This window comes from Somniosus microcephalus, chromosome 17 (genome assembly GCF_052327205.1).
Source record: "Somniosus microcephalus isolate GS21.2 chromosome 17, FLI_Smic_1.0, whole genome shotgun sequence".
NCBI lineage: Eukaryota > Metazoa > Chordata > Chondrichthyes > Squaliformes > Somniosidae > Somniosus > Somniosus microcephalus.
In genome coordinates, this window is record NC_141003.1 from 38,829,158 (window position 1) to 38,844,628 (window position 15,471).

Consider the following 15,471-nt stretch of genomic DNA (forward strand, 5'->3'; position numbering starts at 1 on the left):
AGCAACCAGAGGCCTCAATGCCAGCAGCTAGAAATGAATGTAGATGGGTTCATATTTCTCCCCTCTGATCCCTGCGCAAGGTCCTGCCAGTGGAGTGTGCCCAGGCCATGCAAAAGGCCTAGAACAGGATTTGGGTGCATTTTTGTCCACCAGATATGCTGAGCCTGATGGGACATCCAAAGAGGATCATATACCCTTTGATTACTTAGACACTTTTGCATTTTACCTGTAACTTGAATTTGAATCCAAACTATTTCATGAAAAGATTTTGGATGCAATTAAATTAATGACCTTTTGTTTTCATGCTTCATGCTTTTATTTCAATATTTTACAGAAGTACGTTACAATAATAAAAGTGTTTTGCTTCACCACTTTCTTTATTTGAGCAGTGCATTTTTGATGACCACCTTCTAATTGTCTTTCCTTCTCCTACTCTTAACTCGAACAGAACAACGAGAATGAAACTGCACTGCACTGTGCAGCACAGTATGGACACTCAGACGTGGTTGCTGTTCTCTTGGAAGAACTGACTGATCCCACTATAAGGAACAACAAGTTTGAAACGCCCCTTGACTTGGCCGCACTCTATGGTCGCCTGCAGGTGGTCAAGATGTTGATAAATGCACATCCAAATTTGATGAGCTGCAATACCAAAAAGCATACTCCTCTGCATCTCGCTGCACGCAATGGGCACAAGGCTGTGGTCCAGGTCTTGCTGGAGGCCGGCATGGAAGTTAACTGCCAGGTGGGTGAAAGTCTAGTCTACCGCAAACTCATCGTAGAAATCATAGAATCATACAGCACAGAAGGAGGCCATTCAACCCATCGTACCTGTGCTGGCTCTTTGAAAGAGCTCTCCAATTAGTCCCACTGCTCTGTTATTTCAGCATAGCCCTGCAAATATCTCCCTCTCAACTATAAATTATGGACAGATTTTAAACACTCTTGTGCTAACCAGCAATGGGGAATGGTCTTTTGTACAATAAAAACAAAATGACCAAATCCCAGACATGCAGTAAATTCTCTGAAGTATTTCCCCCTGTTCTTGATTTCCATGCTTGCAGTCATAGTTACTGTTATACTTCTGGGTTTTATTATAGTTTCTGACATTTAGTGCAGCTGACATGAAATGATTTAAATGGTTTTGATCATTTTTGGTAAAAATGTACTTGAGTGTTAAATTAAACATTGCATGACTTTACTGGACAATTTTGATGTTTCAGGTTTACCTATTTTTAGTTTATTTGCATGCATCAAAGTTTCAAATGAAATATTTGACATTTTTCAATTTCTCTACAATTTCTGTGATGGGCAATCTGGCAAATAAAGACATTGTTGTGGTATTTATGCAGTTTAACCAAAAGTTGGGCAAACTATCTACCCCATCTCTATATGTAAAAGTTCTGTACAGATCAAGATACTATTAAATACCTGCCAACTACAGCCTGTCTAACACAGACTATTGTAAAAACTTATTAAAACATTTCACTGTGACATATCACCACAAATACATTTATATTCAGTATTACCTGATGGGGAAAATGACAACTCAGTAAATTAAAGAAATTAATTATGTGTTTGAGAAACAAAATGACCTCAGTATGTTGCGTGGTCTGATTATCTGCAAGGTCTCCAGGAGCAGCAAACACACTTTTTTCCCAGTTAAATTCCTGGAAATGATGCGACACGAGAGATTTCCTTTGTTTGACATCATCAATTCCCAATCATTCAAGGAAACTAGACAGGAAGAACCTTGCTGAATAAGGCCAGGCTTTTACATCCTGTGCATCCATTTTGTACAAAAGGCAACACTTCGATGTGCTGGTAAAAGCTTTCTGTGGTTTGGCCCTCTTTTAAAACAGTTATCTCCGTAACCACTTTTGTTTAAGAAAGCTGGTTCTGCTAAATTAAGCTCTGAAGAGACTGAATAACCAAAACCACAAAGTGATGTACTGAGCTACAAAATACTCCACGCTAACTCATTTTCAAACTCTGTTCGGCTACTCATTGTGACAACTTTTAAGACACCAACTTTATCTGATTTGTGCAAACAGTTTGGCGATGCCGAAGGAGCAAGAGGTAATGCTTTTGGTCAAAACTAGCATTGGTATGTTTCAAGTGCTGACATTACTTTTGCGATAAAGGCTGAATGTTTGCGGAAATAGTAGAAGATCAGCAAAATATGTACTTAAATCTTAGAATACCTTTGAATGTGCTTCGTAGTAGAGTTCAGCATTTCAGAAGTGGACGGGTGAATGATGTTAACCTATTCCATGAATTAAAAATTCAATATATTATCAATTGCTGTGTGTTGAGTACAGTGTTACAAATTATCCACATTTGTGCTTTTTAGACTGAGAAGGGAAGTGCCCTGCATGAAGCTGCCTTGTTCGGAAAGATGGATGTTGTCCGAATTCTATTAGAAGCAGGTAAGATTTAATTACCCCTCTCGTTACATTTATATTTTCCACTACAATTTCCTTTTGACAGGTTAGAATCAAATAGGGGAAAAAGTCACTTTTTTTTTCTTACATGTCAGTGATTGCAATTTACAGGCAAATGTTAGTTGATTTTTAATATAGGCTTTCAGCTTTCCATTTTTTAAATTGAGCATGTAAATAATTAGCAGCATGTACAAGGAGCCAGTTCCAAGAGCACATCTGTTGTTATTTCAAATGGTAGTGGTCATGTTCTTATTTGTTACAGGTGGTGTATTGGATAGTGCATAAAACTTAATCTGATGCCCCTTTTCTGATGATAATAACACTGGCACACTGTTTAATTCCTGTGAAAAATAGATTATTTTGTATGGGTTAATGCCCTTGTTAAAAAATACAGCCATTAACACATTCATTACTGATATCACACAGTATGGTTTTAACCCTCACGTATTTAAGGAAAGGAACTGCTCTTTTGATATGATTGCATTTTAATAGTCACGTGAAGATTGTGTCAATTTGCTCTTTTATTAAAAGTCCTTTGACTTATTTTGACTTTGAGCCAAAATATTGTGTAATACAAAATTATATACCATATGTCAAGCACAAGAGATTTTGATAACTTGTGTGACGTACCATTTTATTTATAAAAAATAAGATTCTCAATCGGCAGAGAGACCATACTTTTAGTAAATGTAAGGAACATTAGAACTGAGGTTAAACTAGCTCATGCTGTTAACTTTGGTGAGGTTTACACTATCTTCAGTTGTAAAACACCGGTGCAATACCTTAAGTCCTGGAAAATTGCTCTAAATTCACAACATCAATCCATGTAGAATAGTGTTGACATCTTTTCCCAAATCCAAAGTCAGACAGAGCAGGGGTCAGGTTCATGACTTGAGTTTTGGTGTTTGCACTAATTAAATTAGTAACTAATGTTTCCATAGAAACATAGAAGATAGGAGCAGGAGTAGGCCATTCGGCCCCTCGAGTCTGCTCCGCCATTCAATGCGATCATAGCTGATCATCCAAATTCAGTACCCGGTCCCTGCTTTCTCCCCATACCCCTTGATCCCTTTAGCCTTAAGAAATATATCCAACTCCTTCTTGAATATATTTAATGAATTGGCCTCTACTGCCTTCTGTGGTAGAGAATTCCACAGGTTCACCACTCTCTGGGTGAAGAAATTCCTCCTCATTCCTGTCCTAAATGGCTTACCCCTTATCTTTAGACTGTGACCCCTGGTTCTGGACTCCCCCTCCATCGGGAACATCCTTCCTGCATCTAGTCTGTCCAGTCCTGTCAGAATTTTATAAGTTTCAATGAGATCCCCTCTCATTCTTCTAAACTCCAGCGAGTACAAGCCCAATCGACCCAATCTCTCCTCATACGTCATTCCTACCATCCCAGGTATCAGCCTGGTGAATCTTCGCTGAACTCCTTCCATGGCAAGAACATCCTTCCTCAGATAAGGCGACCAAAACTGCACACAATACTCCAGGTGTGGTCTCACCAAGGCCCTGTACAACTGCAGCAAGACATCCTTGTTCCTGTACTCAAACCCTCTCGCTATGAAGGCCAACATACCATTTGTCTTCTTAACCGCCTGCTGCACCTGCATGCTTACCTTCAGCGACTGGTGCACAAGGACATCCAGGTCTCGTTGCACTTCCCCTTCTCCCAATCTATTGCCATTCAGATAATAATCTGCCTTCCTGTTTTTGCCACCAAAGTGGATAACCTCACATTTATCCATGTTATATTGCATCTGCCATGCTTCTGCCCAATCACCCAACCTGTCCAAATCATCCTGAAGTTTCTCGGCATCCTCCTCACAGCACACACAGCCACCCAGCTTTGTGTCGTCTGCAAATTTGGAGATATTACATCTAGTTCCCTTGTCTAGATCATTAATATATATTGTGAATAGCTGGGGTCCAAGGACCGATCCCTGCGGTACCCCACTAGTCACTGCCTGCCACTCGGAAAAAGACCCGTTTATTCCAACTCTTTGCTTTCTGTCTGCCAACCAGTTCTCTATCCAAGTCAATACCTTGCCCCCAATCCCATGTGCCTTGACTTTACACGCTATTCTTTTATGCGGGACCTTATCGAAAGCCTTCTGAAAGTCCAAATACACCACATCCACTGGTTCTCCCCTATCCACTTTACCAGTTACATCCTCAAAAAATTCCAGTAGATTAGTCAAGCACGATTTACCTTTTGTAAATCCATGTTGACTTTGTCCGATCCTGTCACTGTTTTCCAATTGCTCTGCTATTACATCTTTTATAATGGACTCTAGCATTTTCCCCACTACCGATGTCAGGCTTACCGGTCTGTAATTCCACGTTTTCTCTCTACTACCTTTTTTGAATAGTGGGGTAACATTAGCTACCCTCCAATCCATGGGTACTGTTCCAGATTCCATCGAATGTTGGAAGATGATCAGCAATGCATCTACTATTTCTAGGGCCACTTCCTTAAGTACCCTAGGATGTAGATTATCAGGCCCTGGGGATTTATCAGCCTTCAATCCCATCAATTTCCCTAACACCATTTCCCTACAAATACTGATTTCATTCAGTTCCACCCTTTCATCAGACCCTATGTTCCCCGACATCTCTGGGAGGTTATTTGTGTCGTCCTTTGTGAAGACAGAAGCAAAATATGTATTTAGTTGGTCTGCCATTTCTTTGTTCGCCATTATAAATTCCCCTGATTCTGACTGCAAGGGACCTACGCTTGACTTCACCAATCTTTTTCTCTTCACATATCTATAAAAGCTTTTATAGTCAGTTTTTATGTTCCCTGCAAGCTTACTCTCATATTCTATTTTCCCCTTCTTAATTAATCCCTTTGTCCTCCTTTGTTGAATCCTAAACTGCTCCCAATCCTCAGGTTTACTGCTTTTTCTGGCCAATTTATATGTCCTCTCCTTGGATCTTACGCTATCCCTAATTTCCCTTGTTAGCCACAGTTGAGTCACCTTTTTTGTTTTATTTTTATGCCAAACTGGGATGAACAAATTCTGTAGTTCATCCATGCGATCTTTGAATGTTTGCCATTGCCTATCCACCGTCAACCCTTTGAGTGACATTCCCCAATCAATCCTACCCAACTCGCGCCTCAGACCATCGTAGTTTCCTTCATTTAAATTCAGGACCCTAGTCTCTGAGTCAACTACTTCATTCTCCATCTTAATGAAGAATTCTATCATATTATGATCACGCCGACCCAAGGGGCCTCGTACAACAAGATTGCTAATTAATCCTTTCTCGTTACATAATACCCAGTCTTAGATGGCCTGATCTCTGGTTGGTTCCTCGACATATTGGTCCAGCAAACCATCCCGTAAACACTCCAGGAATTCCTCCTCCACAGTATTGTTACTAATTTGGTTAGCCCAATCTGTATGTAGATTAAAGTCACTCATGATGACTGCTGTGCCCTTATTGCACACTTCTCTAATTTCCCTTTTAATGCCGTCCCCAACCTCCACATTACTGTTTGGAGGTCTATATACCACTCCCACTAGCGTTTTCTGCCGCTTGGTATTTCTCAGTTCTACCCATACAGATTCCACATCATCAGAGCAAATATTCTTCCTTACAAATATCCATCGTTACAAACGTCGTAAGAGACAGAAGTAAGCGGAATAAAATGACCCCTATCTTTTTTTTTGTGTTTTGAATAACATTTTAGAAATTTATAGATAGTCCCACTCAAAAACGAAACTGTCCACCTCAAAATGGTATCTATTGTCATGTGGTATCAACTTATTGTCCAAACGATCATGCAAGAGGCTATCAGATTAACATGATATAAAACTATACATACAAGAAAGGGACCAGCATACATGACACACTCAAACCTAGAGACAGAGGGCAGAATTTTCCGAGTCCCCACAATATGGGTGCATTGCTTGCGATTTTCAGTCCATTGCCATTCAAAGATAGAAGATTGCAAATAGTGATGGGCCACTCTTCATGCAAGGCCACGCCAGTGGTGTGAAGAATCAAAAAGTTCTGCTTAGACTTTCTCTCTCGCCCTCTGTTTTGTGGTTGTAGTTGGATAATTCCTGTGGCACTATTGTACAGAAGAATCGAAGAGAAACTCCACAGCAGAGAAGATCAACACTAGACTGGAATGAAATGAGGAAGGATATTTTCTTGTTAGGAAAACATGCCATTTGCAATAAACCCCAGAATATATACAAGTGCAGCAAGAACAGTGAAAAAATATAAAAAATGAGCAAAGAAAACATTCCACAGTTGTATGATCAAGGATCACTATAGTGAGACTAAGGTCACTTTACCAGCAGAATGATTAACAGCCCTTAGGAAAATTAGAGCATTTGACTATGGAGAACATCACCCTGAATAAACTAGTCCATGTTACAAATGGAAACCGGTTCGGGCAAACACAGAAATGAAAAAACCACATCCACAATGGAAGAAATTCAGCAACAACGACGTGTATTTATATAGCGCCTTTAACGTAGTAAAATGTCCCAAGGTGCTTCACAGGCGTGTTACAAGACATAAATTTGGCACCGAGCCACATAAGGAGAAATTAGGGCAGATGACCAAAAGCTTGGTCAAAGAGGTAGGTTTTAAGGAATGTCTTAAAGGAGGGAAGAGAGATACAAAGGCAGAGAGGTTTCGGAAGGGAATTCCTGAGCTTAGGACTTACGCCACCGATGGTTGAGCAATTATATTCAGGGATGCTCAAGAAGGCAGAATTAGGGGAGAGCAGATATCTCGGGGGTTTTTGCAGTTATTCAATTTTAGGGTTTTTAATTACAGAAATAACCTTAAAATTGAGTACAGTATAAGGTTATATGTCATTTTTTGTTTAAAATAGATTTCTTGACTATATCTCAATTTTTATCTCTAACTGTGAATGCATTAATTAACTGACTATATTTGAGCCTTCCTGTCACTGCGCTACTCTGAGTTTGGAAGTAAAGTAGAGTGGGCTTTGAATGATGATGAACTTCACTGAGATTCCCATTATTTAGGATTTGATCACAATGTACTACTGTGATGTGTCCTATCGGCCTGTTTGTATGTGAAAAAGTTCTGTTCTATAATTTTAAAAGTATTTTTCAATTTGTTTATACACTTGTGATGAAGGTCCCTTTACTATTATTCAGTAACCAGGGAGAGAACCTGCATCGTCTGTATTAGAGTCGTCAATACAGGAATATATGAAAAGTGACAATAATAGAGGCAGTCAATCAAATGCACCTCAGAGCACAAAATTGCTTGTTCCTACAAACCATATTTTCATCTTTTTTAGACTTTTTTAAACTATTGAGGCGTGTAATGATTTTCTTTTCCAATACAAGAAAGAGAGAATTTGGATTCGTATCATGTCTTTCGCATCCTCAGGACACCCCAAATTCCTTCACAACCAGTGAGTTAATTTTGTAGTTTGCGCACTATTGTTTTACGGACAAATGTTTGCACAGCAAGGTCTCACAAACAGCCATGAGATAAATGAACAGTTAATCTGTTTTTATTGGTATCGGCTCAAGATAAATGGTGTCCAGGGTGCTGGGAAAACTCACTTGTTCTTTTTCAAATTATGCCATTGGATCTTTTGCGTCCACCTGAGGAAAGACCATGCCTCAGTTTAACGTCTTTCGAAAAACGGCACCTCCAACAATGCAGCACTCCGCTTAAAGTGTCGGCTACATTATGTGCTCAAGTCGTGGAGTAGAGTTTGAACCCCTAACCTGATTCAGAGATGAGAGTACTACTAGCTAAGCCAGGCTGACACTAAATCAGCAAACTTTCAATCGAGGTAAAGGAATGCCCATCTACCTCTGGGCTGCCACAAGGTCTTGGACAAGGATGGATGTGATAGGGATCCAGTTTTGTCTTGGAGAGTGCACTGCTGGTTGGGATTATTGCAGGTGCATATCGTTTTACGGACAAATGTTTGCACAGCAAGGTCTCACAAACAGCCATGAGATAAATGAACAGTTAATCTGTTTTATTGGTATCGGCTCAAGATAAATGATGTCCAGGGTGCTGGGAAAACTCACTTGTTCTTTTTCAGATTATGCCATTGGATCTTTGCGTCCACCTGAGGAAAGACCATGCCTCAGTTTAACGTCTTTCGAAAAACGGCACCTCCAACAATGCAGCACTCCGCAAAGGGATTAATTAAGAAAGGGAAAATAGAATATGAGAGTAAGCTTTCAGGGAACATAAAAACTGACTGTAAAAGCTTTTATAGATATGTGAAGAGAAAAAGATTGGTGAAGTCAAGCGTAGGTCCCTTGCAGTCAGAATCGGAGGAATTTATAATGGGGAACAAAGAAATGGCAGACCAACGAAATACATATTTTGGTTCTGTCTTCACAGAGGAGGACACAAATAACCTCCCAGAAATACCGGGGAACATAGGGTCTGATGAAAGGGTGGAACTGAAAGAAATCAGTATTTGTAGGGAAATGGTGTTAGGAAAATTGATGGGACTGAAGGCCGATAAATCCCCAGGGCCTGATAATCTACATCCCAGGGTACTTAAGGAAGTGGCCCTAGAAATAGTAGATGCATTGCTGGTCATCTTCCAGAACTCAATAGACTCTGGAACAGTACCCATGGATTGGAGGGTAGCTAATGTTACCCCACTGTTCAAAAAAGGTGGCAGAGAAAAAGCAGGGAATTATAGACCGGTAAGCCTGACATCGGTAGTGGGGAAAATGCTAGAGTCCATTATAAAAGATGTAATAGCAGAGCACTTGGAAAGCAGTGACAGGATCGGACAAAGTCAACATGGATTTACAAAAGGTAAATCATGCTTGACTAATCTACTGGAATTTTTTGAGGATGTAACTGGTAAAATAGATAAGGGAGAACCAGTGGATGTGCTGTATTTGGACTTTGAGAAGGCTTTAGATAAGGTCCCGCATAAGAGATTAGCGTGCAAAATTAAGGCACATGGGATTGGGGGCAAGGTATTGACTTGGATAGAGAACTGGTTGGCGGACAGAAAGCAAAGAGTTGGAATAAACGGGTCGTTTTCCGAGTGGCAGGCAGTGACTAGTGGGGTACCGCAGAGATCGGTCCTAGGACCCCAGCTGTTCACAATATATATTAATGATCTGGACAAGGGAATTGGATGTAATATCTCCAAATTTGCAGACGACACAAAGCTGGGTGGGAGGGTATGCTGTGAGGAGGATGTCATGAAACTCCAGTACGATTTGGACAGGTTAGGTGATTGGGCAGAAACATGGCAAATGCACTATAATGTGGATAAATGTGAGGTTATCCACTTTGGTGGCAAAAACAGGAAGGCAGATTATTATTTGAATGGCAATAGATTGGGAGAAGGGGAAGTGCAAAGAGACCTGGGTGTTCTTGTGCACCAGTCGCTGAAGGTGAGCATGCAGGTGCAGCAGGCGGTTAAGAAGGCAAATGGCATGTTGGCCTTCGTAGCAAGAGGGTTCGAGTACAGGAACAAGGATGTCTTGCTACAGTTGCACAGAGCCTTGGTGAGACCGCACCTTGAGTATTGTGTGCAGTTTTGGTCGCCTTAACTGAGGAAGGAGTGCAGTGAAGATTCACCAGGCTGATACCTGGGATGGCAGGAATGATGTATGAGGAGAGATTGTGTCGATTGGGCTTATATTCACTGGAGTTTAGAAGATTGAGAGGGGATCTCATCGAAACCTATAATATTCTGTCAGGTCTGGACAGACTAGATGCTGGAAGGATGTTCCCGATGGTCGGGGAGTCCAGAACCAGGGGTCACAGTCTAAGGATAAGGGGTAGGACATTTAGGACTGAAATGAGGAGGAATTTCTTCACCCAGAGAGTGGTGAACCTGTGGAATTCTCTGCCACAGAGGGCGGTGGAGGCCAGTTCATTAAATATATTCAAGAAAGAGTTGGATATATTTCTTAAGGCTAAAGGGATCAAGGGATATGGGGAGAAGGCAGGGACAGGGTACTGAATTTGGATGATCAGCCATGATCTCGTTGAATGGCGGAGCAGGCTCGAGGGGCCGAATGGCCTACTCCTGCTCCTATCTTCTAAAAATTATATATTGAAATTTTGTTCACATTCAGATGATTTGTCAGAGGTTAAATTCATCATGGAAAGAGCTGAACCCTGTAAACTTGTATTAAAATACATTAAACTACTTTTATTTTCATAATTATAATATCTGTGATCCTGTCAGGAAAAATATTTTTAGCTTAAAAGGCAGAAATACAATCTGTTCCAAAATGCCAGAAAATGCACTGTCAAAAATACAAAATGTCCTGGGGGGAATATACCCACAAACCTGTCCTAAGAAATAAATTTTATGCCTTCAGCACTCACATACACCTTCATTAATTTTTAAGTCTGCATTGCTGCAAACTTTATTTTTGTTTGCTTTCGGTTTTTTCCCCTCCATACAAGTGATCAGAAGTTGAGTAAATCTGCAGCTTGAGTGTTCACAAGCCTGTGTCCCACTGTACCTTCAGTCGAACACTTTGTCTTCATGTGTGATGAGGCCTATAATCAGCGATGTTTTTGAGCTGACAGCTTTCTTAAGGTGCATTAGTTTTTCTGATGCTGTTGGTCACTTTTGCTAGTTTTCTGCCTTGACATTGTACACAAGGTGATATAGTTCACTGACATTAGTCCAAAAGTCCTGAACAAAAAAGAAAATCACAGAATTCAGCATCCAGTTTTGAACCAGTAATTACAGGCTTTAATCTCGAGAACCTGTACATAACACTCTCATTGCATAAGCCAGTACCAGTAAACCCGCAAGATGTATGTCAAGATGAAAAAGGTTTTAAACAGAAAGTAACATCCATCATGCAGGAACTGAAACTGAGAGGCTCTCCGTTTGAACCTGATGGCATTTTGCAAAGCTGCTAAAGGCTTGAGGGAGTGAGATGAGATGTCTTGCAACAGTTTGTTGACTGAGAGAAATGAAGTGGAAACCCAATATATTAACATATAAAATAAGTCCATAATAAATTTCAAAAACTAGAATTTTTTTGCTGGCAATGCCGTGCCAAGAAAGCAATACTGTTTGTTGCTTAGGGATGTTTGTCTTATCAGTTCCTCATGTCTTAAGCCATTGTTAATGTCGTTTTGAATCACAGCGGTGGTCATGCATAGCTTTCTAAAGTTAAAACCATCCTTGGGAAATCGGTTAGCCAGTTTATAATAAAATAGCTCCTGTCACAAAATACATAAAACACTCAAAATAAATGGGCTATGATACTAGTTGATTGTTGGCAAGCAGCTTATTGTTGTTCTTGGCTAAACATTAAAAAAAAATGAAGTTGTTTCTAAATCACTGCAACCTAATAACCGTCCCAGGTTATTTTATACTCCAGCTATCTTCTTCAGGTACATAGAAATTTATAATCGTGAATATGCATATATTAATTATTTTACTTCAATAATTTCTTCCCCATAGGACAAATGTGAAGACCGTGGCCCATGACACTGAAAAACTCCAAAACAAAATATCCCGTTTTCAAGCCCAAACATAACATCTTAAAATATATTTGCTATTGAATATCGGAAGGAATTGGGTGGTGTAGTGTGTTTGCATATCCTTTCACTCTGGAACCTGGGGTTGAATCTAATCCAAACTGATGAGATAAAACTTTCTTCCCTCTCCTGCCTTTAAGGGTTGAAGTGAGCCTCAACAGCCTGAACTCAGTTCCGAGTAAGCCCTTATTCTTACTTAAGGGAAGCCACAAGAGTGGATGATCGAAATGTCACACTGATACAATTAGGGGTTCTCTTGAGGCTAGGCATTGGCACATTTTTGGGGCAGAGTACAGAGAATGTTACCTTTACCTCACATTTTATGGCTGTAAAATCGACACAGTAAAGACCAATTTCGGGGACGAACGTCCTTCACTGAAAGGACGCCTGAAAGACGTCCGACCTGATATTGGCTCGGGCCATTTTTCAGTCGTTTGGGGCAATCATGTAGAACAGGCATTGCATTGAGAACTTGGGCTGCCCTGAGAAGAGCAGGAGTCAGGCCTGCTCTGCTCATGTTTTCCAGGCAAGACTGCTCCTCCAGTCTCCACAACAATCCCGAGGACTGCTGCTGCTCTGTGGTCAGCCCCTTTTGCGTTCTCTCCGCCACACGGGACTTGGGCCTCGGGCCGTTGCTGACAAGGCAAGCGGTCCGACATTGATCTTTACGAAATGGGTGAGCTGCCTGTGGCGGCACAACTGGCGCCAGCAGTTCACCCAAATAATGTTAATGAGGCCCGAGGCCCAGTTTCAGACCAACCTCAGGCTTCCCAGTTGGAGCGTTCACGTTTTTCAGGCTTGAAAACGGGCCTAAGGGAATTTCCACGGTGAGCATTCATGGGCAAGATTTATTTTACGAATCTTATTCCAAAACAAATGCAACTTAATTTCATAAATTGAACAATTATCCTCTCAAGATTTTCTCGTATTCCTCAATTAAGAATTCAAATTTATCAGGAGGTTTCTAAGAATGTTAACTGATTAAATGCGAAGCCATTGCCGAAGGCTCGGAAAAACCAACCGCCTTTGTATAATATTCATTGCAGTTAAGCAATAATGTACTTAACAGGACTGATTTATGTCTTTGCAACAAGTAGGAATAACAACTTCTCAAAAGGAGATAAATCGTATACAGATATCTGTGCCACTTAATTTCCTAGCATCAGCCACAAGACCAGCATATTAACTCGTCTCCTGAAGGTCTCTTAAATAAATGATCATTCAGCAGAATATTTATTCTTGCTGCAAACAGTTGACCAAGAGATAATGTAAGGTGTAATTTTGTGAGGCAAGACTGGTGTGCAGCCTGGTTAGATAGGAGCGAGGGTTGAAGATAGGGCTGTGACACTATAGGGCCGATTCTGAGACGCGCTGGAAATGGAACTTTGCAAAATTATTGTTATGTTTTTGTAAAGATTTGAGGGAATAGTAAGTGACATGGTTTGGATTAAAGATGATATGTAATATACTTCACAAGGATTCAGCTCCTCCAATGACTCTGAGTTACCTAATGCCTACCATAGCCATACAACCAGGAAGATAATGTTTCAATCTTTGGCATACTAAACAAGCTGTGATTGGGGTGGTGCAATTGGCCTCAGAACCCCTGGGATAGGAAGTAGAAAGTTGGCCAGGGCTCCCACTCCTGATGGTTATCGAACTTCTTATTGTCACGCTGCACATACCAGAATGTTTGAAGACAATGCAGGCAAACCAGTTGTCAGGAATTACCCAGAGGCTAGGGGCTCAATAGTTGCTGCACACTTGTGCACTGCTTAGGGTTGTAGGTCACAACGTACAGAATGAGATGACCTCCATTTGTAAAACCATATTTTCTCCAACCCCTTATTCTGGCAACGTTCTCCTTTCTGCTCCCCTCCTCCTCTCCTGAAAGCTTTGACTCCTTGGCGGGGTAGAGTCCTGTGTACCCCAGGCTCCCTTTTGCTCCTTATCTGAATAGCCATTTTTCATGTGTGAGCTTGGACCCTGATTGGCAATAGGCCATCTTTAAAGTGTTCTCGTGAAATAGTGGAAATAAAATTATTTTCAAAATGAAGTTTTTCCTGCCTTAGTTCATTCTCAGAGGTAGTATAGGCAGTATGCTCTGTAGAATACATACCTGGTTTTACTTGGAATGAACATTACATAGTCTTACTCCACTATATTAATAGTGCTGAATATACAGCAAGAAATGTATTCTCTTAAACATAGAAGATAGGAGCAGGAGTAGGCCATTCGGCCCCTCGAGTCTGCTCCACCATTCAATGAGATCATGGCTGATCATCCAAATTCAGTACCCTGTTCCTGCCTTCTCTCCATATCCCTTGATCCCTTTAGCCTTAAGAAATATATCTAACTCCCTCTTGAATATATTTAATGAATTGGCCACTAGTCACTGCCTGCCACTTGGAAAAAGACCCGTTTATTCCAACTCTTTGCTTTCTGTCTGCCAACCAGTTCTCTATCCAAGTCAATACCTTGTCCCCAATCCCATGTGCCTTAACTTTACACGCTAATCTCTTATGTGGGACCTTATCGAAAGCCTTTTGAAAGTCCAAATACACCACATCCACTGGTTCTCCCTTATCTATTTTACCAGTTACATCCTCAAAAAATTCCAATAGATTAGTCAAGCACGATTTACCTTTTGTAAATCCATGTTGACTTTGTCCGATCCCGTCACTGTTTTCCAAGTGCTCTGCTATTACATCTTTTATAATGGACTCTAGCATTTTCCCCACTACCGATGTCAGGCTTACCAGTCTGCAATTCCCCGTGTTCTCTCTACCACCTTTTTTGAATAGTGGGGTAACATTAGCTACCCTCCAATCCATGGGTACTGTTCCAGAGTCTCTAGAATGTTGGAAGATGACCAGCAATGCATCTACTATGTCTAGGACCACTTCCTTAAGTACCCTAGGATGTAGATTATCAGGCCCTGGGGATTTATCGGCCTTCAATCCCGTCAATTTCCCTAACACCATTTCCCTACAAATACTGATTGCTTTTAGTTCCTCCCTTTCATCAGACTCTATGTTCCCTGACATCTCTGGGAGGTTATTTGTGTCCTTCGTTGTGAAGACAGAACCAAAGTATGTATTTAATTGGTCTGCCATTTCTTTGTTCCCCATTATAAATTCCCCTTTTTCTGGCTGCAAGGGACCTACGCTTGACTTCACCAATCTTTTTCTCTTCACATATCTATAAAAGCTTTTACAGTCAGTTTTTATGTTCCCTGCAAGCTTACTCTCATACTCTCTTTTTCCCCTCTTAATTAATCCCTTTGTCCTCCTTTGTTGAATCCTAAACTGCTCCCAATCCTCAGGTTTACTGCTTTTTCTGGCCAAGTTATATGTCCTCTCCTTGGATCTTATGCTATCCCTAATTTCCCTTGTTAGCCATGGTTGAGTCACCTTTTTTGTTTTATTTTTATGCCAAACTGGGATGAACAAATTCTGTAGTTCATCCATTCGATCTTTGAATGTTTGCCATTGCCTATCCACCGTCAACC

The 15,471-nt window shown here is 40.8% G+C and overlaps 1 protein-coding gene across 1 annotated transcript in view; it reads left to right on the plus strand.

Moving 5' to 3' along the window:
• Positions 1 to 445: 445 nt before the first annotated feature.
• Positions 446 to 15,471, plus strand: part of LOC147105658 (ankyrin repeat and sterile alpha motif domain-containing protein 1B-like) — a 75,573-nt gene continuing 60,547 nt past the window's right edge. The window contains exons 1-2 of the mRNA XM_086010210.1: positions 446 to 745; positions 2,354 to 2,429. Of these exons, the coding sequence (XP_085866336.1) occupies positions 611 to 745; positions 2,354 to 2,429 (211 nt within the window). The 5' untranslated portion in view covers positions 446 to 610. The remainder of the gene's footprint in view (positions 746 to 2,353; positions 2,430 to 15,471) is intronic.